General features: G+C 62.6%; 1 protein-coding gene across 1 annotated transcript in view; it reads right to left on the bottom strand.

Annotated features, from left to right (window-relative positions):
* The window catches only part of BRD3 (bromodomain containing 3), a 31,262-nt gene extending 5,832 nt beyond the window's left edge, over positions 1–25,430 (bottom strand). The window contains exons 1-9 of the mRNA XM_074331325.1: positions 25,298–25,430; positions 11,860–12,185; positions 10,882–11,019; positions 9,982–10,129; positions 8,884–9,098; positions 6,539–6,910; positions 4,295–4,423; positions 1,977–2,168; positions 545–774 (exon numbers count right to left, since the gene is read on the bottom strand). Coding sequence (XP_074187426.1) covers positions 545–774; positions 1,977–2,168; positions 4,295–4,423; positions 6,539–6,910; positions 8,884–9,098; positions 9,982–10,129; positions 10,882–11,019; positions 11,860–12,072 — 1,637 coding nt within the window. The 5' untranslated portion in view covers positions 12,073–12,185; positions 25,298–25,430. The remainder of the gene's footprint in view (positions 1–544; positions 775–1,976; positions 2,169–4,294; positions 4,424–6,538; positions 6,911–8,883; positions 9,099–9,981; positions 10,130–10,881; positions 11,020–11,859; positions 12,186–25,297) is intronic.
* Between the last annotated feature and the right edge of the window lie 220 nt (positions 25,431–25,650).

A 25,650-nucleotide genomic window follows, 5' to 3' on the forward strand; every position in this document is an offset into this window, starting at 1 on the left:
TAACTTGTCCTAATAACCCGGTGCCCACCTTCTGCTGCCGAGCTACTCCTGTGCAGCTACCACCCCTGCTCCGGGAAGCCTTCCCTCTACCCTCTGCCTGTGGGAGAGGCTCCCTGGCCCCGAGCACCCTGCCCACCAACCTCGCCTCCCACTGTCGTCCCTGCTTGTCTGTGGCAGGCATTTCCCAGGGCAGCCTGGCCATGGTGGATGGACCATGGAGCTGAATGTGTGCATGGCAAACCTGTGCCTACCAGGCGAGCCGGGAGTGAATACCAAGAGCCCAGGTCACCAAACCCAATGTCCCCAAAGTAAACTCTTGGGCCCCGATCAGGAAAACGTCCCCAAAGCCTCCAGAGGCTGAGGTCCCCGCCAGGCAGCGTGACTATTCCCAAGCCTCGATGGAGCCCAGCCCCGGGGACAGCTGAGCGGCGCCCTCAAGAGCCCGTCTTCTCCCTGGTCTCCCCACAAGGCGAATGGGAAAGGAACCCCAACCCCACAGCCTCACCCCTCCCGCCACGAGGGGCGCCCGTGGCACGGGGCCCACCTGCCGGCCACGGTGGTGCTGCTGGCCTTCTTGGTGGGGGCCTTCTTCTGCGGGGCCGGCTTGGCGGGCGGGGCGGGCTTGGCCCTCTTGTCCTCCTCGGCCTTGGCCTTGTGCCGCTCCCTGTCCCTGTCCTTCTTCTTCTTCTCCTTCTCCTTCTTCTCCTTCTTCCTCTTTGGCTTGTTCACTGGGGCCTGAGACAGGGCGGCCAGCTGCTCATGCACGGCCTTCAGCTGGAAGAGAGCAGGCGGCTGAGCAGGGCCCCCCAGGGCTGGGCCACGGGGCCCACGGGCGAGGTGGGGGGGCTGGAGTGCCCTTGCAGCTGCCTCAACTGCGCAGGGCGGTGAGGCGGGGGCGCCTGGCCAAAGCCCGCCCTGGGGAGCCAGCAGGCGCAGGAGCCGCACTCTGCCTACACTACCCCCGGCCTGCGCCGGGCCGGCTGGGCCTCGGGCAGCTCAGGTAAATCGCAGAGAAGGCTCCCAGGTGCTCGGAGGACAACACGGGCAGCCTGGTGAGATGCTTAGCCCGGGCGGCTGGCACAGTACGGACTTGACAGGTGGTAGCTCACGTTTTGCTTATTAGTTTTTACTTCCAGGTGAGGAAGACTCTCCAGAGAGAGGCTTAAACGTCTGCACAAAGGAGACATTCAAACAGCCGTTTGGACACGACGCGGCAGGTCCACGGGATTAAAATGACCCAGTGGCAGCAGCTACCATCTACCCAGTGCTGACAGGTGCCTGGCAGCGTGCTAAGTGGTCCACATACTTCTGGTTACAGCAGCCCCCCCACCCCACCCCCGGGGCACCAGGGGCTGCCATGACCTGCACCGAGCAGGTGAGGAAAACATGTCTCCAGCCTCTCACAGCTGGAGGGGCTGAGACGAGCACCACCCTACACGTGTTGGGCCACAACGCGTGGCGTGGGAGGGACCCTGGCCACAGTGGCACTTCAGGGCCGTCTTCCCGCAGGGTCATCTTTAATGAAGATCAGGTCAAAGTCAAGTGCCCCCCCCCGCCCCCACAAGGCCATTTCTGCTCCCCCTTCTCCTGCCAGAGGCCCCAGAAAGGAAGCACCTGCTGGCTGTCAGACACTCGGGAAAACGTGTACATTTTCCTCAATGCTGTCAAAACAACTCCAAGAGGAAAGATCAGTCCCACTTTACAAATGAGGAGAGCGTAGCAGGGGTTGGGGGTCGGTCACAGGCCAGGGCTAGACCGCCTCGTTCCCGCGGGAGCCTACAACAGGCGGCGGGGACCACAGCACGTGGCTTCTGACTCTGCCTCCCTCCCAGACCTTTCTGGGGCAGCGGAGGCACCCAGGGCGCAGTGGGGCTCCGGGAACGTGGCGTGGCCCCGGGGCCCTCGGAGCCGACAGCTGCCTGGGCCCCCGCCCGGCGAGCCTGTGTGCAAGGGGCCGGGCCCCGGGCAAGGCTCACCTGCTCCTGCAGCTCCGCCAGCCGGGTGGCCCGCTCCTCCTCCGAGTCTGAGCTGCCCGACTCCGAGGAACTCTCCTGGCTGCTGCGGCTGCTCTCCGCGCCCTTGCTCACCACCGGGGCCGCAGGCGCGGGCAGTGCGGGCGCCTCGGCAGGCTCGTCCGGCATCTTGGCAAACCGCATCTCAAACACGTCCTGTGGGAGAGCAGGGGCCGCCTGAGGTCCTGGACGCCACCAGGCCAGCCCCCCGGAGTGGCCCCCAGTGTCCCTGAGATGCCCGTGGAGCTAGACCTGCGGCCGCGTGAGGTCAGGCCCTGCAGGGACACTGGGGCCAGCCTGCTCCCCCTTCCTCCCCAGGTACCGAGTGCAGGCCCAGGGGCAGGGGACGTGGGGACAGTAGCCACAGAGGTAGCCCTCTGGGAAGTGGCCCAAAGCTCCCCTCATAACCACGCAAGCCTTGTGCAGAATTGTGTATCCTTTCCGCCTGCTGGTGCCAGGTCCTGCAAGGCTGCCACCTGCTACCAAACAGCTGCAGTGCCTTCCTTTGAGTTCTGACCCTTTCTAGGGTCCCCCAGCCATGGGATCTGGGAGACAGTTTGCATTTCCCCATTTCTTTACCATGACAGTACCGTAGCATCACGTCTCACTCCAATTTGAGTCTAAAAGTTGGCTCAAAAGGGACAAGAGTCTGGTCCTATTAAAACGGGCCTTGGAAAGCCCTTTGCAACTGCTATACAGGATGACTTGGGCCCTCGGGAGCTCCGTCAGCGACAGTTCCCTCTCCCTGGCAGCCCAGGTTTGTGTCAGACAGGATGAGCGGCCATGTGGGGCGACTTCGCTTTGCCAAGTCCATATGCTGAATGCACCCCGGTTTACACTAGGAGCTACGACTCCACTAACGAGCCCACTCTGGGTTCTGGCCCCCATACTCTCCTCTCGGTGAAGGTGTCCTCAGAGGCACAGACACACAGAGCCATGATCTGGCCGGTGCTCGGCAAACGGCCTCGAGGGGCGTTTACAGCAGCTGCTTCCATGTTGGGTTCTGACCCCAAGGCTCAGCTGACACATGAACTGTGTGATTGCTAAGCAGTCATGGCGGTTAAGATTCTCAGTCTCTGAAGCCGTCCAGGTTTGGGAGGAACCAAACCAGAGCCGCTGGCCTTGGCTCTGCTCACACTCGGGGGGCTGCCCGCGCCACGTAACTGAGCAATGACAGTGTGGGGTTCCGCAAAGCCTTTTGACTTCAAGACACAGCGGCATGGTCTCGGTATAAAACCGTGGGTCCTGGCGGCTTCCTCTGGGCATGCTGGGACGTCCAGAACCCCTCTGCCATGTCCCCCATGGGAGCCAGTACACAGAGGGGCAGGCAGGCAGCACCAGCCGGGAAAGGCGAGGACAGAGCCCACAGGTGGGAGGAAGGAAGAAACGGCAGGACCCAGCAGCCTGAAACAGGCTTGTCCCTCGTCTGGAGCCGGGTGGCTGAGTGACACCAGGAGTCCCTTCACAGGGTTTTCAAAAGGGTTCTGAGCAAGGGACGAGAAATGTCTTACAGAACAAACATTCTGGGTCTTGTAAAAAGAACTACTAGAAGAGGAGAGATAGCCACAATTTTTATTCTTTCCTTCAAAAAGAAGGTCTTCTGATTATACAATATTTAAAATATCAGTGCTATTACCTACAAAAACAGCAGGATCCAATTGTGAAGAGAAATGGGAATAGACCCTGTGTAGTAACCTGCACAGAAACCCGGGGGCAGCAGCTAGGCTGGCGGGAAGTCATGCACACCGCACACTCGTCCATGTGTGAGGCTGGCGTGCGCGAGCGCCAAGTCCTGCACGGACAGCCAGACGGAGCTTCCCGTTTCCTCCTACATGCCAGCCGTCTGCTCCCACTGTCGGGGGGAGTACACAGCCTACACAGGCCACTGTCATCTGATACAAGTCCACCGGCCTCCCTGATGGGCTCAGGACACAGTCCCCCAGCCCCACACTCGGCAGGGACTCCCCGGGCCCTTCAGTCAGTAAGGCTGCAGGAGACGACACCGGCCCTCTTCCTTCCTCTGTCGGCTAGAATGTGCAGCGGCCCGGGGGTCGTGTTCCCTGTACCCCAGCCTGCTCGCTGCCCACCCCCACCTGACACTGCAGCTCCTGGACAACAGAGGCCTGTTCGCCACCAAGTCCCAGGAAGCACTGGGCCACCATCAGAAGAACCAGGTTGTGGACGAGGCTCCCCGTGGGCTCCCGGTATCTTTCCTAGGAGCTGGCCCTGAGCTGCTGCTCTGCCCCCCCGCCACCCCCTGCCCCAACAGCGCCTCGGGTTACCTGCAGCTTCCTGGCCATGGCCACCACCTCGTGGTCCGGCGGGTTGTACTTGTAACAGTTGGAAAACATTAACCGGATGTCAGCGGCAAAGCCCTGTGCATCTGGGTACTCGCGGCTGTCCATCTTCTTCTGTAACACACAAGTCACAGGACGTGAGGGGCACCACCCAGAGTCCCAGGCTCAGCCAGACCCACTCACATGGACGTGGGACCCTCCGCACGTCCACCACCAGTCCCCCACCCCAAAACTTCGTACGCGGGAGGCCAGAGAGAGAGGTAGGAAGGGGGGCTCGAGGGCTGGGAGGGGAGGGCCTGAGACGCCCTAGGGGGAAGGAAAGTGGTGGCTCCTGCAGCCACCACCTAACGCCTTCCTTTCCCAAGGCTTCCAGCCGTACACATGGGGATTTCTGACACTCCAAAGTTCCTGGAGCAGGAGCTCCAGGGGGACGAAGAGCTTCCAGGGAAGGGGCTCCACCAACTCCGGGGTCTACTTGGCTCAAGGAATGAGCCGTTTAACTTTCTACGACAACCCAAGTGCTGTCAGCCCGCCCGCCCCTCACAGAAGCACCAGACTGCCCGGCAACCCCAGCGTGGAAGTGGGGGGAGGCAAGACAACAGGTACACGGCACACGGAGGCACACGGAGGCCAGAAGCATGAGCAGTGAGGGACACTGCAAGGTGGCACCTAAGAATGACCTGGGGGTTAAGCAGAGCATGGGGCACGTCACTGCTGTGAACAGTGACCCTTTCCTGGGGACATCAGCTCTGACAGCTCAGCTCAAGATTCAAAGAGCCGAAGGCCGGGACTCCAGCACTGGCTCTGGGCAGGGCCACCACCGCTCCAGCCTCCGGGTCCCCTGTAAACAGCAAGGCTGTGACAACGCTCCCCTTTCTGAAAGACTGAGTCCCTGCATGTCCCACTCTCCCGAGGTCCAGGCCAAGCCTGCTCTCAGAGGGGGACATGGGCCTTGTGTGGGGACAATGAGATGGCTGCACAGCCCGGCTGGGGGCTGAGGGCCGTCGCCCAGAGCCAGGACCCCACACACCCCACCAGGGAGAAGGAGCCTCAGAGATGGTGAACCTGGGAGCGTTTGCTGCCCCCACAGTCAAAACCTGCCGAGAAAGAGCAGCCAGCCAGAGCCGGGGGCTAGCCCAGGAGGATGGAACCAGACTGTTCCCAGGAAGTGTCACTGGAAAGACACAATGCAGAGGGCTGGGTCCACTCTCCACCTGCCTCTGCTGTGTCTGAATTTTCTAGGCATGCTTTACTCTCATGGGTACAAAAGGCCTGCACAAAGGTAGCCGACATCACTGGGCTCCCAGGAGGGGCAGGGCTGCGGCAGCACTGACGGTGGCTATGCCCAAGGAAGCAGGCGCCCTGCCCTCGCAGGTCAGGAAAAGGCTCAGAGAGGGTGAGGAAGCTGCTCGGTCACGCAGCCGGGCCTGCCGACTGGAGCCGGCACATGAAGCCCCCACACCCAGCACCACGGCCCTGGGAAGGCTGCAATGCGGAGTTGGCCCCAGGCCGGTGTCACTGGGGAACGAGGCAAAATGACTGAGACCAGCTGTTCAAGGCCTAGGCCCCACTGAGAGAAAGAAACAACTACCTCTCCTTGGGGAGGGGCTTTCCAAGGCCACAGGGGCGGCTCACAGAGGAGCTGGGCGACATATGGCCACCTGCCAGGGGCAGTCCTCAGGACGTCACACACCAAAACCCGACTGGCTCGGAGCTCTCTCCCTGAGGGAGGCCAGGGGCCCAGGCTGGACAGGGGCTCAGGACCGTTCCTGTGCCCACTCAGCGAAGACCCCTTGCGAGGTTACCCCAGCCCAGTCTGCTGCCCTCAGGGTGCCACCGCACCCAGCCTGACACAAGCCTTGCTCTGACCTGGAGCAAAACCTACGGACAAGCCCGGGACAGAGCCCCTTGGCATAGGAAGACCCCTGCATGGGCAGTGGGAGGCCGGACCCTGTCTGTCTGGTGAGGGGACGGGTCACCTGAAAGGGCCTCCTTGCCTAATGTTACAGAAACCTGCAAATGCTCCCGAGTGGGAGACATAAGGAAAGAAATGAAACTGCGTTCCACGGACGAGGTGACAGCGAAGCTGCAGCTTCAGCCACCAATGAGCAAGAACACACCCTCCTCCCTGCTCGGGCGTGGCGGGGGCCAAGGAAGCCGGGCGCTGCCCCAGCCCCGGGGACGCCTGACACTCAGGACGTCGGCAGCGCCAGCAGCCTAGCCGGGTACCTTGACGGTGCTGAGGTCCATGGGGTGCTTGATGATGTCGTGGTAGTCGTGCAGCTCCAGGGCCTCGGCGTCCACGGGCTTGTAGAAGGGCCAGGCGTAGGCCGCGTGCTTCTTGGAGAGCATTTCCTTCAGGATGCTCTCGCAGTGCCGCAGGTGCTCCGACAGCTTGCCCTTCTTGCCCGCATGCTGGGGCACCTCGCCATCCTCCAGGTCCTTCCTGGGCGGCTTGATGGGGCGGCCGCCGCTCTCCCGCCGGGCCACCACCTTGGCCTGCTTGGGGTCCGAGAGGGGCGGGGGCGACTCGCTGCGGCTCGCGGTGATGGCGGACGTCGTGGGTGTGGTCGTGTCTGCTTTCCGCTTCACGCCCTTTTTCTGTGACAGCGAAACCACCGGTGAGCACCAGGAACAAAGCCCGGCCGCGAGCAAGTGAATGGGCACCACTGTGCTTCGGGAGCGCTGACTACCCGCCGGGCACCGAGCGAAGCGATGCCATGCATGGGCGCGTCAGCCCCCAGCTGCCCCCGCGGTACAGAGGGCACCGAGGCTCAGAGGGGCCACGTCGCCGGCCCAAGGTCACACAGCTGGTAATGGTGAGGCTGGACTTGGAACCTACCGCGAGCCACCCTCTGGGGGCTCTCTCCCTTTGCCCCCGCAGCTCCGTGGGCCCGGTGGGCTGGCTCGTGACACCCCTGAGCAGTGTGAGGTGCAGCATGCAATTCACCTGCACCTAACCAGCACCCCAGGCTGGGCGCGCCAGGGCTCCAGAGACAAAGCACGACCGATGGCACCATGACCCGATCGTCATCAAGCGGAACTCGGGCTCAGGGACAGCAGACAAGAATCCCCTGCTCTAAAGGCCAGCGGGGACCTCAAAGCTTGCGCTCCGAGGACAATCATAGTGGAGGATGAGGGGAGAGGCAGGAAGAGCATGCGGGTGGGGATGCAGGCAACAGCAGCAGGGTGGGGACCACGGGCTCCGGGGGCTGAGTGAGTGGGCGGCTCTGGACTTCACCCAGAAGGCGGTGGGAGCCAGCTAAGCTCTTCTTAACGGGAGGAAATGTTGATTAGTGGGTGTGTCCAGGGCAGACACTCACGTAGGATGTGTCCAGCGAGAGCACATTTAATGCCTGGGCATCCTGGGCCTGAGGGTCCCTCCAGGCACAAAGACTGGCCCGAGGGCCCACGGCATGTGGGCCACGTCCGCAGCCAGGGCTCAGTGTGTCCCCGAGACAAGCTCAGCCGGCTCCCCGCATCTCAGCTCAGGCAGGCACAGAAGCCCCTCGGAGCCACAAGCACCTGGGTCGATGGCCTCACAGGGTCCTGCCATCTAAAGCGCCACCACGGTCGCTGCCCCAGCCAAGCCGCCACCCCCAGGCTGGCAGGGGCATGAGCCGGCTATCCACAAACACTTAATGGGCACCAATGAGATGCCAAGCGCGTGCCACAGAGGCCCGGCGGCAGGGGGCTCATCTGGCCATAGTAAACAGGACATGCTCCAAAACAGCCGGGTGCCCTGTGGGGCAGCCTGGCCGGGCGCCGCCCAGAAGTGCAGGCAGTGAAGGCCACGGGGGAGGGGAAAGCAACAGAGGCGGCATGTTACCTTCGGGGAGCCATTTAACCCCTCTGAGCGCCTGCTTCCTCATCTGTAAGATGGGGGAATACTGCCTGCCCCAGGGGCTGCTGTGAGGGTCAAAGCGGAGAAGATGGTACACATCAGTGCCCGCGGGGGGCCCGCTCAGAGCAGAGCAGGAGACTTGGCGGTCCGCGCCAGCCCCGGGCCGGGCAGGGAGCACCCACTCCGAGCCCAGACCGGCCAGGACGGTCCCTGCCACGGAAAGCTCCCAGGCAGGCAGGGAGACGGACGTGCTGCTCTCACGCTAGCAGGGATGCGAGGTGCAGGTGGAGGTGACCGAGGGGCCAGGTCCTCAGGACGCAGCCAGGTCACCACTTTCCCCACGCTAACCTCCGGATTTCCGGATGTGGGCAGGGAGGGCCGGGACCCCCCCCCCTTCCTCTCGCACACCTTCCCCACCTGGGCCCATGCCCTGCACAGGCCAGGCCTTCAGGGCCAGAGGCAAGCTGGGGTTCCAGTGCAGCCTGCCCTCACCAGCTGTGTGACCTGCAGCTCCCCAAGCCTTGGGCTCTCGTCTGCATCAATCAGGAACGTGGCCAGACCTCACGCCACAGCGGGAACCACTCCAACGTCACATGCACCAAACGCCCACCGGCCGTGCCCAGGGAACGGCAGCAGCGCTCCCTCTGGCCCCGCCCCACAGCTGCCTGAATCTGGGAACCCTGACTGGGGCTCAGACCTCAGGCCGACAGAGAGCCCCAGGGACGCTCACCTTGACGACGGGCGGCGTGGGAGGGACCACCGGGATGATGGGTGTCGCAGGAGGAGGTGGGGCAGCAGCCGGGGGCACAGGGACTGATGTGACGTTTGCAGTGATAGTTGGCACAGGGGTGGCAGCAATGACGGGTGTCTGGGAGACAGTGGGGGGGACGTTGTGAAAGGGGGTCGCCGGGGAGACAGAGGACACGGCCGCCACTTGCTGCGTACCTTGAAAACAAGGAGAGGAGGCTGAGCAAACCGGGCTCTATCAGCCAAGCAGGATCAAGGCAGTGCTTCCGGAAGCTTCCTGGACCATCCCCTCTAGCCAGCGCACGCCAGGTGCCAGCGGAGCCCTTCCTCCTGAGACCCCTGGCCCTGCATCTTGGCTGCCTCCACAGAGCCTGCCTCCAAGGGCGCTCACCGAACAGACGAACAGCCTCTCCCCTCTGGCCAGGACCCAAGTCTGAAGGAGGGAGGGAGCCAGGACAAGCCACACAGCCCGGTAGGTAAGAGGCAGGCCTGCGCCCAAGAAACCGGGGGTTAACTCAGACTCCATCAGTAACCACCTGAGTGACCCTACTTAACCACCCCCGTCCCCAGCTGCAAAGCGGGAAGGCCAGCGGCACTGGCGACCCTCTCAAGGCCTAGGCCACCCAGTCAGCCTCTCCATCAGGATGCACGTCTCTTCCAGGTTCCCAGACCAGGTAAGGCCGCAGGGGTCCCAGTACCTAAGCCCCACCACACTCCCCGACAAGTGACACAGCTCCTCTCCTGTCACAGAGGACAACACATGCTAAAGAAGCAAAGTCCTAGGAGGCAACACAGGGAGAGCTGTGACTTCTGCCCCGGCTTCCAGAAGAGGTGGCCGCAGAGCCAGGGCCAGGACATTGCAATACCAGTCCCTTCCCGGAGCAGCGGGAAGGCAGACTGTAACGTCCCCACCGAGGGCCGCCATGTCTCAGAGGGCATGTGGCCCCTGGCGTGCATCTCATCACTGCCCCGACTTCAGACAGGGACTGAGCTCAGAGGGGTCGCGGGACCCACAGAAGAGACCTCTGCCCGGGGCCTCAGGACAGAGTGACCACGCCCATCCACCCGTCCACCCCTTTACCTGCACTCTGGGTTCCCGCAGCCGGTTTCCGGCCTTTGCCCTTTGGAGCAGGGGGTAATAATTCAACTTCCTCCTGGGGCATCTGGGCCACTTTCTGCAGAAAAATTTTCTCTAAGGCTTGGGCCATAAGCACTATGTCATCTGTGGGCTGAAGACACGGGGAGAGCCGAGGTTACGTGCTGGGGAAGGAGCCGTGTGCTGGCAAAAGACATCACTGGTCATAGCTCAAGAAAACAACTATTTAAAAATTTGTTAAGAGATTTAATGGGGCAGGAGGGAGGCAAAAGGAATACATTTGAACACAGAAACTCTTGGAAAAAATAAAAAAATCAAAGACTAAAAACCACCCTTTACCCACTGTCACGTGGAGAGCAAGAGCCTTCAACCCCACACTCTGGTCACCTTCACGTCAGCATTAGAACCCCACAGCGGGGACGGCAGGGGCCTCCCCTAATCTGCTCCTCTCCCGCAGACATGTCCCCCGGCCGTGAAGTGTTCTGCATCACTGGGGACGCTGGGTGTGGAGGCCACAGTGCGCTCGGCCCATCTCCGACAGTCATGCTGCGGGGGCCGTAATTTCCCACATACCTGCGCCTGCACTGACCCCTTCAGTATTTCTAGAGGGAGAACTTCTAGGTCCAAGGGTACGGACGTTGTAAAGCGTTTGGTATGTGTCACCTCCCAGCTCTTAGAGCCGATGGCCCTAAAACGGCCAGTGCACGGAGACTGCACGTGGGATCAGGGCCAGAGAGGCACACGCGTGACAGCACGACACGCTGAGTCCACGCGAGAGCTGCTGCCCCGGCCAACCCCAGGGCACCATGTCACCCCGGGTTCTCCCCTGGGCCACTGGGCAGCTCACAGGGGCATTTAGGGCCCACGCCACACGCGTCCTCTTACCTTGTTATAAATATAACAATTTGTAAACATGGTGTTGAAGTCCTGCATACATTCACTTGCACTCCAATAATAATTATTTTCTAGTCTCTTCTTAATCGTCCCCATGTCCATTGGGTTTTTTATAATTTTATGATAATCCTAGAAAAGAGATTTTCACAGGCATTATTGACAAGTCAACGAAATTATTTTGTAAGTAATTCCCAAGTGTAGCGCCTGCACAGGGAGTGAGTGGCCTTGTCAGCTGAGCTGGGTGCACAGCAGTTTCCAGTCACCTGAGGGCAGGTGGGCGCGGGGTCTGGGGCAAGCACTTGGCCAGCTCCGAGCCCCTCCAAACCTCTCGCGGGGCAAGGACTCTGCGTCTAGGAGAGGTTCTTACAGACACACAGAGCTGTGGCACCGGGGCTGGTCTCCACTCGGGAGATGGGTGGGGCACAGCTCCCTCCCGGACTCCAAACCGCGCTCAGGGCCCCGCAGGTGATCAAGGCTGAGCTGGGCCCTGAGCCCAGGCTACCAAGTGCCAGCCCAGGGCGTCCCCTGGCTACACTCGGGGTTCTCTGAGTCCAAAGAAGAAAGCCATCGATGGCAGGTCAGCACTGAGAGCCGGTGGGGCCTCGACCCACTCTGAGCATCTGACCTCGAGTGGAGGGTTGCAGGGGACAGGATGCAGACACGCGTCAGCCTTTGCTCCTGGGCGCCATCACACCAGCCCAGTCCCCCTCTTCCTCCATCGTGAGGCCCGGCTTCTCCCCACCCCAGGCACCTAGAGACAGTCGCGCTCCATTCCCAACACCCCTAAGCAGCCCCTCGTGCTCCCTGGTCACTGTGGGCCCTGGGCTGTCCTCCCGACCGCCTGCCAGAGTCCCGGGCTGTGCCAGGCCTGCCCGCACCAGCCACCTCTGAGGCAGCAGCTCTGCCAAAGCCCCGGGGGCAGCCCTTCCACGAGTCTGAGCAACAGCGGGTGGGGGGACGGGGACTCACGGGCAGGTTCAGCTTGATGGCGTCCACGGGCTGATAGAAGGGCCAGGCGAACTGGTGTTTCCAGAGCGTCTTCACCACCACATTCTGCATGTACTGCAGCTGGTTGGTCTTGCGGCCGGGCTTGGAGGGGTTCGAGACCTCCGGCGGGGGCGGGTTCACAGGGCCCGGGGCCACGGGGATCCCCGCGGGGGCGACTGTCGTCGTGGTGGACATCCTCCGGCGGCTCGCTCACTGGCCGTCACAGCAGCGGCTCGGGGAGGCCCTCGCTTCCTCTGTGCTCCCCGCGGAGGCGCGACATCCCATTTCCAGGTCCGACCAGGCAGCACCTACAGGGAAGGAGGGACAGCAGAGAAAGGCCGGTCACCCGGGTCTGAGACCGTGCCCAGCCTGAGCAGGCTGCCCCGCACACCTGTGTTGTCACAGCAAAGCCACTCGCCTTGCTCAAGTCCCTCCTCACCTGCTGCAGAACCCCTTCTAACCTCTGCTCTCAAGCTGGGGGACAAAGAGACACGGGTGACGGGAGATCACATGAGCACGTGCCACCTGGGCAGGTGAGGAAACACAAGGAACCCGCCTCGGCTCACTGCCTGACCACTGCCGGCCTGCTGGGGCTAAATCCACACTGTTCTCGGCCGTGGCAACTTCTTAGAGAATCAAGTCATATGTTAAGAGCTACAACATCAACCCCACAGGGCCCAGCCAGGCAGGCAGAACATTCGCGGAACCACAGGAGGCACACGGAGCAGAGCCCCTCAGGAGCGAGGCCGCTGGCCCAGAGAGCGAGCGAGCAAGCGAGGTTCCACCGTAGCCACGAGAACACGCTCTGGGTTTGTGATGGCGGCCAGGCTGTGACACGGCCGCTCCTCGGCCAATCAGGAGGGTGGGACAGGGCGGACCTGACCCTGCACACTTGGTAAATGGGTGGGGGGCTGCTGCAGACCTCACCTCGGTCTCCGCCAGCTCCTGGGCTCTCAGGAATGCTCTCTGAGGGACACTGTACCATGAAAAAACGCACAGGCCACCCCAACATCTTAGGAGCAAGCCGGGCGCCCCACTTTCACCTGAAGGACACAGACAGACTAGTGGCTGCTCACGGAGCCTGAACTCCAGCGGCATCTGTGCCCCTGTGATGCTTTAGCTTTTTGTTTGTACTTGTCACAATATTCAGACGGGGCTGGTGGCAGCACCCACTGCGTGAGGGGCCCGACGGCCTTCGGAGGCAGAGCAGTGCGCCCACAGTAAAACCTGGCGACTTTCCCGAGCTGGGTTGCATCCTAATGGTGGCCTGCAACCTGCCACGGTGACACGTCTATGCCGTGGTCACTGGCACGCACTATGAGCAGGGCTTTGACTAGCACCCTAAGCTCTCCGCCCTGCAACCCAGAGTGTAAGGCCTGAGAAAAAAGCCTCCAGGCCCATCTCACCCGCCAAGCAAAGCTGCCCTACTGCCTGCTTGCTGGGGGAGGAACATCCTGGAGCATCTACTGGGCACCCCGCCTATCATCTGGGGAGCCCAACTCCTCTCCTGGGGTGAGCTGGTGCCTCTCACGCTCCTCAATCTTGCCAACCTGGTGCAGTGCCCTGTCAGCACCATGGCATGGCCCCAGGCCGGTGGCTCGGTGCGGGGACGGTCAGGTCAGCTAGTGTAATGGAGGAGAGGCTGCGTCTTCACCACCAGACAAAAGCCACGGAGCCCGGCACAAACCATCCTCAACGCCTCACAGCCCCAGCCAACCCCACCCCAGCCCAGCAGGTCAGCAAATCCAAACTCGGCCAGAGGCTGACGGCTTCCAGCCCGAGCACCACCACCTCTTGCTGAAGCTCCGTGAAACCTTCTGGGGGTCCGCCCTCCCTCCACAGCAGCGTGGTCCTGTTCAAACCAACGCAGGTCGAAGCGCGTCACTCACCCACTCAAGACCCTCCAGAGCTCCATCTTTCAGCATAAAAGCACGGACCCCACTCTGGCCTGCAGGGCCCAATAGACCGGTGAGCTGTCTCCCTGTCCTGGCTGCTGCAGCCGTACTGGCCCACGGCCTCCCTCACCGGAGGAACAGGCTCATCGCACCTTCGTCTCCACCAGGCGTTTCTACTCCAACGCCTCCAGGGCCTCTGGAATCTCCTGGAACACTTCCCCGGGACCCCAGGTAACTCAGGGCTACAGAGCAGATGCTGGGGCCAGCCTCCCGTCCCCGTCCCAGCTCTGCCCCTGGTCAGCCGCAGGATCCGTCCCCCGTGTCCCCATGGGGGAGCGTTCGGGCGGGTGCTGAACAAGCACTGAGCACCACGCAGCCCTGCTCTGACGGCGGTGGCCGCTCCCCACGCCAGGGGCCCTGGGGCACCAGCAGAAGGATGTGCTGTGCTCCTGCCACCTCCCAGGGCACTGTCAGCCCCCAGGTGTCAGGTGGGCTGCTGCTGGGTGATCCAGGGAGCCAGGGGCTGACCCAGGGGACATGAGGCCCACAAGAGGGCCCAAGGCTCCTGCAGGCACGAGGTCTGACAGGCACAGCTCACTGCAGCGACAAGCTTGGCGGAGGCCTCGGCCTCCCTCCCTCTTCCAACCACCGCTTCACACCTGCACTGAGCAGTGAAGCCACTCCAGCCACAAACACAGAGTGTCCCACTGTGGGGTAAGTGCCCAGGCGCCCCCAGGCCCAGCAGGAGCCACGAGCCTGCACCAAGCTGACCGCTGGGCCCCCTGGGTTTGGCCACACACCAGCCCAGGAACCGGCCTGGCACTGCCAGGGGCCCACAGACACTCAGAACTCAGCAATGTGCGTGGCCCCCGCGTATGCTCACTGAATGCAGCGGTCACTACAGGCCACAGGGAGTCCTTCCACCGTGGCCAGAGTTGAAACCTGCCTCCAGCTCTACTTCCAGGGGTGGAAACACCAGCGACCCCAACAGGGTCTGAGGCTTATGGGGGATGTGTGCAAAAAGTGCCCCGTACCGCACCACCCATGGGGACTGCACATGACCATGGCAACTCTCCTGAAACGGGCGGGGGCAACCCATACACTCAGATCCCTGCAAACGCGGGTCCCCCATCAGGCGGGGACATTGCCCTCCGCCACAGTAGAAGCAGGCAGGGCTGCTCTCGGCCTCTCATCCTTCCCTCCCGGCTTCTCTTTTGTCCCCAGCACCAGCCCAGCACTAGCTGGATGGGGAGGAAGAGCAGCCAGAGCCAGCCCGTCCATCCCGAGTACCAGGACCTACCTCCCTGGAATGGCCATGCTGGCTGAGGAGATAAGCAAGGGGTCAGTGGGCAGGACACCCCCGTGGGAAATGTCCCCAGTAAACCGCCTCAGGGAGGGGACAGAGAGGGCTGCCTGGCCAAAAAATTGCACCCTCCAGGGTAGCGGACAGAGCGAAGAGATCCCATCGCTCCCTGCTGCAGCGTACACGCGGGGGCCCAGCCCCGACGGCCAGTCACCTCCAGGTGTCTCCCCCCAAAGCGAAGGCGGGTGCAAGTCCAGTAAGCAGCAGACCCTCGATGACAGCCGGGCCCTGCCTTCCTCCAGACGCTTCTTCTCCAGACCAGACAGCAATGTCGCAGACGCGGACAGGACAAGGGGAGCCACACGCCAACAGCAAGTCCCCGGGGAGGCAGGGACAGACGGGCCTGCAGACCCCACACCGGAGTCCTGGCCTCAGTGCACACCAGTCCCCAAGGGGCTGCCATCTCTCTTTCTGCTTCATTTCTGAATGGGTACATTTTTTTTTTCTTTTAGAACATGTTACTTTCGTAAAAAGAAAAAAGTGTAAAGGAATTTCTATTTTGAAAAAACGCTCAAACACCAACCAACCAACCAACCAACCAACCACAGTCGGGCACAGTCAGGGGCTCCCATGGCTGCATTCGGTCAACAGTTAAGTGTCTTGGAGCTTATGTGTCTCCTCCAAGGTCTGGGGACAGGCCCAGCAGCCCAGCGTGTTCTCTAAGGGAGGACTCTCTGGGCCACAACGCCCCCAAGTCTGGGCTGGGCCTCAGCAGAGCTGCCAGCCCTTGGGATCCAGCACCAGCCAGACTGCCTGAGAAATCCTATCAGAGTCACTTGTCAGGGCAAAGCACACAGACGAGTGATGGAAAGCAAAGGTGCACTGCCCAGGCCCCTGTGGTCAGGCTGGCAACAACCAGAGCAGCTGTCCTGTCCCCTAATCTGGGCGGGGGTCACGGCCACATTCTGAGACCAGGAAGCAAGTGCTGCTTCCAGAAGGAAACTAAAACTTAGGCCACTAGCTGATCCTCCTATGGGGTTCAGCCCTGAACTGAAAACCAGTAATGGCCACCGTGCAAAGGGACGTGGAGGTTTCAAACACCACGAAGGTAAGACCACCATGGAATCCCCCCCCACTGGCTCCCACATGGCCCGAGTGCCCTCCCGCACCCTAGCCTTCTCAGGGGCAGCTTCTCTCTGTGACGTGGCCGGGGACAGGTGTGACACCACCGGCCAGGCCCCACCTGCATGCCTTGCCCAGTGTGACACTCTTGCCCTCCCACCAGACCTCAGTGGCTGCCCTCCTGGGTGAGGCCAGGCAGGAGCAGACAGTGGAAAAAACACCAAGGAACACGTGAGTGGCCAGCCACGAGCACTTCACCTCTGCTGAAGGTGCCGCCCACGTGGTCCCATGAGCTCAGTGACCGTGCCCACTGCACAGACGGCAGAGCTGAGGCTCCTCCGTTCTGGAGGGACTTTCTGGGTCTCCTCACATGGGGATGCAGGCACCAGGACCCTGGGCGTCCCCAACCTGGCGCCTAGCACTACAGGCGACACAGGGCAAAGAGCACACAGGCAGCTACAGAACAAGATGGCCCACATGCTGCCACAGGCCAGGATACCAGGCAGCGCCCCTCCCAGAGCCCCAGGTCCGAGTATAACCCCCGGCTAGAGGGCCACACAGGACAGCAAGGAGCGCCCCTCGGGGCTGCCTCGCAGGGGCTTAGACCTGGCCCCTCACTGCTGATGGCCTTGAGCCCAGGTCTCAGCTGTCAAGTTGAGAGCGCCCAGCTCAGCCGTCACCCATCAGGGGCTCCCACACGCCCTGGGGACACAAAGACACGGTGCTGTGGCTTCCCACCCACAGGTTCGGGGCCTGACCCCAGTGGCAGCGCCTGTGCCCGGGGCTGCAGCCTGCTTAACGTGAATCAAGGGGCACGTCCTTCAGCACCGACTGACAACCTCTGAACTGAGTGTGGATGCTCTGGGGCTGACGGTGGTGCTCGTTCTGGTTTTGAAAACCCCTTGCCTGTTATAGACACTGAAAGTCATGAATGAGACGTATCTGGAGTTTGCTTCTCAGTAATGGGGGTGAGGGCTGAAAATGAGCGGGGGGGGGGGGGTCTGGAGGAAACTGCACGTGCTGCTGGCCCCTGGGGGCTCCTTACCACCCCTCTATCTCCATCTACGTTTACATTTGAAAGCTCCTACCCCACCAAAAGAAACAGGGTGAACCCATTTTCCTCAGGTGCTCAGGACCCTGCATCCCTACCCCCACGACCTTGTTGCCTGCGCCCCCCTCACTTAGCAGGGAAGAGGACCCCAGTGTGTGCGGAGGGCTCAAGTGGAATAACACAGGTCTGGTGGGGAAGTGTGGGTCCAGAGACCCCAGCGCCTTCAGACGATACAGAAGAAAGTCTGGATGCTGCAAAGCAGCCCTTCACCCACACCTGGCCCCAGGGGAACGGCAGGGGGTGTCCTCTGGGGGGGAAACATGTAGGAGCAAAACGTGCAGCTTGGACGCCCTGGCATCAGAGCCCCCCGCCACCTACCGCCGGGCAGGCTGAAAGCCCTTCTTCTAGGACGTGGGCCTGGAGGTTTTAAGTACACGAATCTCAGGAACAAGTCACAATTCACGTCAGGGCTTGAGCCGCCCTGTGGCACAGCAGCTTCAGAACCTGCACCCCGCTGCCGCGTCGGGCGCTCACCACACACCCACCAGCAGCCACTTCACTCCAGAAAGCTATTTACTGCACAGACAACACACCGTTGTGCGGCCAACCCTCCTGGTCACGGTCACGGTCACGGTTGTCAGACTCCCGCCGCCGTGGTGTAGCCCTGCCGCCTGGGGGGGAAGTGGCCCTCCCTGGGGGACAGCCAAGTGCCCACTCAGCGCTGGACACAGCAGGGCAGGGATGGCGGCCGGGGTCTCAGAGGAGTAAACTGAGGCCAGAGAACCTCCCCTGCTTCCCAGGGCCCCCGCCAAGGATGGGGAGGCAGCACATGCAAATCTGGGTGAAAGTCAAAGACAATCTGCCTTTGACACAAGAGGATCTGAAACCATCCAGGGCGGAAACTCAGACAAACCACAAAGCCCTCGAACATCAAGCAAAACCCCAGATCTGGGGTTCTGGTGAGATCCTGATGGACCAGCGCATCAGACCGATGCTCCCCAAGTGGGCAGCCGAGGAGGAGGGCAGGGTGCACGGACCGGCCACCCCACGCTCCAGATCACACACACTGCACTACGTGAAGGGCGGGAGCAGCCAGCCCACGGGGAGGCGCCCCAGAACAGCTGGCACGTCCCCCACAGGCAAATGGACAGGTGAAGCGGCAGGTGGGGCTGGCCCAGAGACCCTCTGCCCTCCCCCGCCACGCCTCCTACTCCAGGGGAACTGGAATCCTGATGACAACACAGAAATCCTGTCCCCTGTAGGCTCACTGAGCCCAGAGGGACGCATCAGGGTCCTGGACGAGTTGGGGGGAGAGGGCAGGACCTCTGCCCAGTCACCAGTATAAAAACACACACAAAAGTTGGCAGCAGCCACACCAGCCCTCCTGCCGTAACGTCAAGCGTCAGGCACGACTGCAAGAAAAGCTGGGTGTTTCCCGGACAGCGGACCGGAGGGGAGCAGGATCGGACGCTGGCCTTCAGGCGTTAGCTGCAGGGACAGACAGACGCTCGGTCACCAGCGCCCCATACACGGGGCGGCAATGAAGCCGGGAAGGTGGGCAGGGGGTGCACGAAGGGGGCATTTCCAGGCTGGCCCAGCCCAGAGTGGGCAGGGACAAGGCTGTCACACTCTGCAGGGGCCTGGCCCACTGAAGGGGAGGGGTGGGAGGGGCATGCAGATCCAAGGGTGGGGGTCCTCAGTAGGCTCCTAGTTGGGGACCTCCCTCTGAGGGGAGGGAATCCTGTGGCATGTCCAGGGCGGAAAGGAGGTACCTGCGGGCAGTGCCCGTGAGGGGGGCTGGGCACAGGTAGGAAGAAAGCCAGGGAATGGGGTCCCCATCTCAGTGGAGAGTCTGGGGGAAGGGGCAAGAGGCTGGGCCTGCATTTGCCTTGGCCTCCCCTCTTGCCCTGCTAAGATGCATCATGCCTGCCAGCAAGAGTACCCTTCAAAAATGGAGGGGGCTCCAAGCCCCTGGGGGCTGCCCACTGCTTCCCGGCAGCCCCACCCGGCATGGTATGGTGGGGGTCACGTGAGCTCCATTTTCCAGATGGAGGTGAAGAGGCAGAGCCAGGCCCTGAACGAGGCCACCTACCCCACACCACACTCCCACCACCGCCTCTCTGAACCCCCTGACGATCCTGCAGACGGGGCTGAGGGCAGCAGGAAGTCTGAGGTGGCTGCCCAGCTCCTAGCCTCCAGGCAGCCAGGCCAGCCTCCACAGGCCTGCTGACCAGCAGCCGCCCCGGGGCCTTGGGAAATAGGATCCGTAAGGGCCAGTGGCTTCGGTGACAGACGGAGCCAACTGCTTCGTTCTGTGGGGCCAGGAGAGGGGGCCCCAGGATGGCCCTGCAAGAGGCCCCAGGGGAGGGCAGACAGGCACACCTCCTGCCCATGGAGCACACCCCCAGGGCAGGAAGCAGTGCCACCACGGCTGCCATCCAAGGGGCCTCTGCCCACAGCACGGCAGCCCCAACCAGGGCCCCTGAGCTCGCCTGGGGTCTAGTTGGCACCTGCTCTCCAAAACCAAGGAAGTGACCCCAGCAAGCTCAGTCCAATGAAATGTGCGGGTGCCCACAGGTCTGCAGCACTGGCCTAAGGCAGCAGGCCAGGCCCATGGGTGACCTGCAGCCATGGCGCCCTTCCTGACACCCCAAGTCCCCTTGGCTCTGTACCCACAGGACGTGGGCACCTAGCACTCCCGCCTCAGAATGCTTCCGGTCCTGCCAGAATGTCAGCCTCACAAGGACCCAAGGTACCAGCTACAGGGGTGCCTCCAGCCCTGCTGAGCAGGGCTCACTGCTCACCCATGAGGACCAGGCCAGCTGTACCCCTCACCTCTGCAAGGATCTGCCCCCCACCTGCTTTACACCCCTCCCCCCAGGAAAAGCGAAACACACAGAAACACTATCCTGGCCACGCCTGTCGTGGGGTATAAAGCCCCGAAGGAGCTTCGGGAAGCGCCTCCAACAGCCCCATTTCTTGGGAAAACTGAGCTCTGGCCCTGACACCTGACAGGCCAGAACCTGGTGTTATTCCTCTGGGGAGTCCCAGCAGCCCCACACGCACCCCCGCAGGGCCCCTCCCTGAGCCCAGGGCATTGAATGACCCCCTCCATGGGGCTGGGAAGGGGCAAGAGACCCACAGCTGACAGGGGAATGTCGCAGGGGAGCGAGGAGGATGGGCTGACCAGCACCCAGCCTTGGTCCTGGAAAGGGAAGAGGACTGTTCCCTCTGGGTCAGGTGGTCCTGCTAACGGGGGCCCCGGCACGCCTGAGGCTCCAGCGACCCTCTCTGGCACTTTGCAGGACAAAGCTGCGGCGGGCTGCCTAGCGCTGGGTGCTGCCACAGGCACTGACCTGTGCAATCGCAGGCAGGGAGGTGGACGCGACGGGCACCACAGCCCCTCTCCTCCTGCTCGGCCTAACAAGATGCAAACCCACGTCTTCAATGTGTACTTTATAAAACACCAGCACCCTGGGCTGTCAGGGGTCACAAATGGGAGCCCAAAGAGGCCACTGCCGCATGCCACGCCTAGCTGTCCCCCAGCACAGCCTGCCTTTCCGCTCTAAACCCACCCCCCCAGGAGGGCAGGGCTGGGGACCTCCTGGGTGTCTGGCCACCCCTCATCGTACAGACCCGAGGCATCTGCCCACCCTCCCCGTGCTCAGGGGTGGGTGCAGGCTTGCACCCAGGCCCAGCCCTCACCCCTGTAACCGCCCATCCGACCAGAACACTTTCCCACTCAGCCTGATGCAGGTGTGTGTGAGCAACCCCGAGCGGGACAAAACCACGTGCTCCACACCTGCCCGAGGCAACGGCTGGCCCCAGGCCTCTGGCCTCCCGCCAGGCATCATCCTCGGACCTCTGGCAGCCGCCCTCAGAAGGAAGCTTCTTACCCTATCAGCCCACTTAACAGATGGGACATGAGGCCTAGAGAGCTGGTTCTGCCTGGGGCTGGGAGGCCTCTGAGCCGAGACGCAGGGCAGCGGGTACGAGGGCCTGGAGCCCAGGGCCACTGCCTCATCCAGGGGCCTCTTGGGATCAACAGCACGATGGGCAGCCCCCAGGACAGGACCTAGGACGGTCCAACCTGGGTAAATCACGGCCTTTGCTAGCTCACATGCCCCCTGCCCCTCCCCACACACACTCCCAGGTGTCCACACCTTTCCAGAACAGGTGCATTCTCTTCTGCCCATAGAGAAGGCTGCCAGGAGCCTGGAGAGGGAAGGGCACAAGCCCCAGCACAGGAAGAAGCATCAGGCAGCCCCACCCTGCTGCCCACCCCCGACGAGGCCCACACACAGGCTCCTGGAGGCTGGCACGCGCCTGCCTACCCACCAGTGCTGGGATGTTCCTACAGCCCACAGTGCTGGTGTGTTTACCAAGCGATTCCTGCAGGCTGCACTCCGTCACCCTTCCCGCCCCTCGGCCAGCCTGCGTGGGGGCTTCCGTCAGCCCAGATGACAGTCACACAGTCATCTGTGTCTCCCCACCCCAGACCCACCCCGGGCCTGGCCACGCCAGCCCAGAGGGGTGTATGCCTTATCTTGAGTCCACAGCCAGCACAGCCCCAGCTCTTGACACCTGGCTCCTGGCACTGGGCTGGCACCATGAGTGCCGGTCAACGCTCTCAGGACAGGCATTCCCGAGCCCTGGCTCCTCATGACAGTTTAGTACCTGTGACACAAGGGCCCCCACTGCTGCCCTGCCAGCATCCTCCTGACCATACTTCTGGAAATGCTGCCACACCAGTTACCAAGCCCAGCTTCCCATCACATACAAAAAATCTGCACCCAAGTGACACTTCCCCAGGAGCTGGAGGAAGTACTTTCCCAAACACCGCGCTGACTCCTGACGACGCTCCCAATACTTGAGTCTCCCAATACTTCCGGGACCTGCAGCAAGGAGGAAAAGAGGCTTCCTCCAAAACGCATCTCGGCTAGTGCTAACTCGGTTATGAAGGCACTGAGAGGGAGGTGGAGAGCTGATTCTCTGACAGAACAGTTAAAAGCTGGCAAAAGAAAGAAACAGCCCACGGCAGGGCAACAGCAGAGCCAACAGCCTCTGGCTGCACAGGCCCCGGTTATCTCCACTCTAAACACGCGTGGAGAGGAGCCAGGCTTCAAATGCAAACCAGCCACTTGTGAATGATCCGGAAACCTGACTCTGCCGTTCAGAGCCTCAAGCTTCTCTGATGGCAGGAGTACAGACAGGCACCTGGAGCAGGGGAGCAGGCGCCCAAGGGCTGTGTGACCACGGGGGCGCTGAGAAGGTTCGAGGCGCCAGTCCCCACCTGGGCACCTTGGGCCGTGACCATACACTGACCCAAACACCTGTTGACCTCTTGTTGAAATAAGGGGGCAGAGCCTCGGGTGGGGGGACGGAGGGCTCTCTAACAGACCTGAGTCACAGGAGTCGCCCCACCCCCACCCCAAGTTCCCAGAAGGCAAGTATACAGCAAGCAGGGCACTGCTTTCTGCCTCCTCACCAACGTTTCCTTTCAAAGCAAGAACGCATCAGCTCCACACCTCCCTCCTGACACAAGCTATACCGCCAAGTGGAGGGTACAGTCCTGTCAGTTTCAGCTTGACGATCAGTGGGGGAGACAAGAGGACCAGGCCACTCACCAACCCATAGTACTCAGCTGACAGCTTGAACTGCCCCCCAAAAACCAAGGCACCTGAGCCAGTGGCCTTAGGCAAGTTCCCAGCTGTAGTGGCGCTTAAGGGGAGTGGGCTTTGAGTCTGGGGGCCCCAGTCCTCACCTGACCCCAGATCCCCCATGGACCCACAGAGGAATGCTGGTCTCCCGAGAACAAGGCCCACCAGCGGTGGACAGAAAGCCAGACAGACACGGGGGCTGGGCCCCGAGGCGGTGTCCTGTTAGTCTCGTGCCAACCACCACACTCTGGGGGCTGCGGGCCAGTACTCCCGAGGGAACGCTCTGCCACTGTGAACCAGGAAGTGGCCTGCACCACACCACTTGCCGGCCACAGGGCTCCAGCACCTGGCAACTTGCCAACCTGGAGGAAGAGGGCGCAGGAAGGAGGCAAGCTGGGCAGTTCATTTTTACACCCCCCCCACTTTCACTTTCTGCCCTTGGCCTCTCCATGAGTCAATGGCGGGAGCAGAGTGTTTACAAATCCCACAGCTCACTTCGTGAGCTCTTGTTGAGCTCTTGTCGAAAAAAGGCAACTACTCCACTTTCTAAAAACAAAACAAACATCACGGAGGGTGCTGTCCACCCCCAGAAAGTGTTTCAATCCCTCGTCCCTGGACACCCTGTGGCAGGGCCGGGACTGGACCTCTGCCACTGAGGAGCTGCACAGAGGGGGGTCTCCAGTCACCCGGGCTGAGGCACTGGGCACCCCGGTTACCACAAAGGTCAGAGAAATGCCTCCTGTCTCGCACCCTGTACCCAGTCTTTCCTCATCTGTAACCGCTACCACACATCAAGGCCTCAAGACAGAAAATCGCAAACACAGACCTTTATTTGCAAATGAGAGGCCCACACTCAGGGCTGCCTGAGAGGGGCGGAGACTCCGGGGAACTGGCCCTTGCAGGGGTTCAGACCTTTCCCTGACACACACACACAGACAGACACACACACACACCTCACCAAGAGCCTAAAGTACTCCCCTCAGAAGAATGCCACACCAGGCAACTTTGCGCAGGTTTCAGGCTCTCCCCAGGGCCACTCCATGGACCCAGAACAGAAGCCCCATTTTAAAGAGCAAGGGAGAATGCCTACAAAACAGCGGGGGAAAAAAAGAACTTTCCTCCTCGTCCTCACTGGGGGGCAGCGGCCTGAAGAGGGGGGCCTGCAGCCAGGGAGTGCCCACTGATACACACCTTCCTGGACTCTTCAGTCAATAACCCAGTTAACACGGGGGCGAGCGGGGCACCAGTTACGCACTTCTGGGAAGAAAGCTTTCCGCCAAAACGAAAGTCGCAGACCCTCAGGGATTGGGTCCAAGGGAGGGAACTCACAAGATAAACCACGGGACACGCCCGGGTGGGTCTCACTGGGGACCCCTTTCAGTGCCCTCACTTCTATCTTCCCGAAACTACCCCTGGCCCGGAGGGAAAGGAGGCCGCGCGCAGCCTCCACCCAGCCCTGCCCCTGTGAACAAACGGTGGAAAGGACCCGCCTTCCCTGAGACCCCAGCTTTATTCACGGGGAGCCCACCAGGAACATGTGGACACTCGAGGTTTGGGGTGAGCACTTTTCCCCGACGGGTTTGTAACACGCTGTCACACCGGGGCCCACCCTGAGTGGGAAGGAGAGGAAGCACCCCCGCTCCTCCCGCTCCAACTCGACCTCGCCCGGATTAAGCGCTTCTCAGGCCGATTTCAAAACGGGAACTGCGTCTCCTCCTGGCCTGGCTGCAACGACCCTGCAAAGGGGCTCAAAGTCAGCGCCGGGCGCCTAACTCTGGCAGGGAGCTGCCCCCACGCCACGCCGCCGGCTCCGGGGCTGCCGCGCGAGACCGGGGCCCGCGCCTGGCCTCGCCCCCCGCCCTGGCCGCGGAAAACGGCGACGGCCCCAGCGCGAGCCCCGCGGCGGCTGAGAGCTGGGGCGGGCGGGGCGGGCGCGAGGAAAGTGGCGCCGGAGCGCACGGCGCGGCCCGGGACGTGCCGCGCACCTTCCTCGCCGCGTCCTCCCCGCTTTCCCTCTCCAAAAGATGGCGGGCAGAGGAAAGGGGGAAAAAATTCCTTCTGGGAGGCAGTGCGCGCGGGAGGCCGGTTGGCGCGGAGCGCGCGGGCCGTGCCAACTCCGGGCTGCGCGCCCCGGCCGAGGCGACGCCCCCGAGCCCGGGACGCGGGCGGCAGGGAGGGAGCGGGCTGAGGGGAGGGGGCCCGGGCGCCCGCCGCGCTTTGTTGCATCGTGGCCGCGCACAAAGGCGGCGGCGGCCCGGGCGCCCAGCTCCCCGGACGCGCCGGCGGCCTGCATGGGGTGCACGGGGCCGCGCTTCCCGGCCCGCCCGGCCAGCCGCCGCCCGCGCCGCCCGCCGCCCCGCACGCGCAAGGAAGCAAGAGAAAGGCGTACTTGGCCTCGGCGGCTCCGGCGGCCGTCCCCTCCCGGCCCGCGCGGCCGGCTCCTCTTTGGCTCGCCGGCCCCGGCAGCATAATAGACGCGCCGGAGCCGAGCAGGGCTCATGCGCTGCGCCGCGGCGCCTGGCGGGAGTCGTAGTCCGCGGCCGGGACCGCGCCGGGGCCGCCCAGGGGAGACCGCGGCGCGCGAACTACATGTCCCGGCCTCGCCGGCGCCGCGCCCCGCCTCGCGCGCCCCCGCCCGCCTCCCGCCCCGCCGACCTGGCCGCGAGCGGGCCCGGCCCGGGGGGCGCGCGGGGGCGGAGCGCCCGCTCACCCGCCCTACCCCGGCGGCAAGGCGGGGACCCT

This window comes from Rhinolophus sinicus, linkage group LG04 (genome assembly GCF_036562045.2).
Source record: "Rhinolophus sinicus isolate RSC01 linkage group LG04, ASM3656204v1, whole genome shotgun sequence".
Taxonomy (NCBI): domain Eukaryota; kingdom Metazoa; phylum Chordata; class Mammalia; order Chiroptera; family Rhinolophidae; genus Rhinolophus; species Rhinolophus sinicus.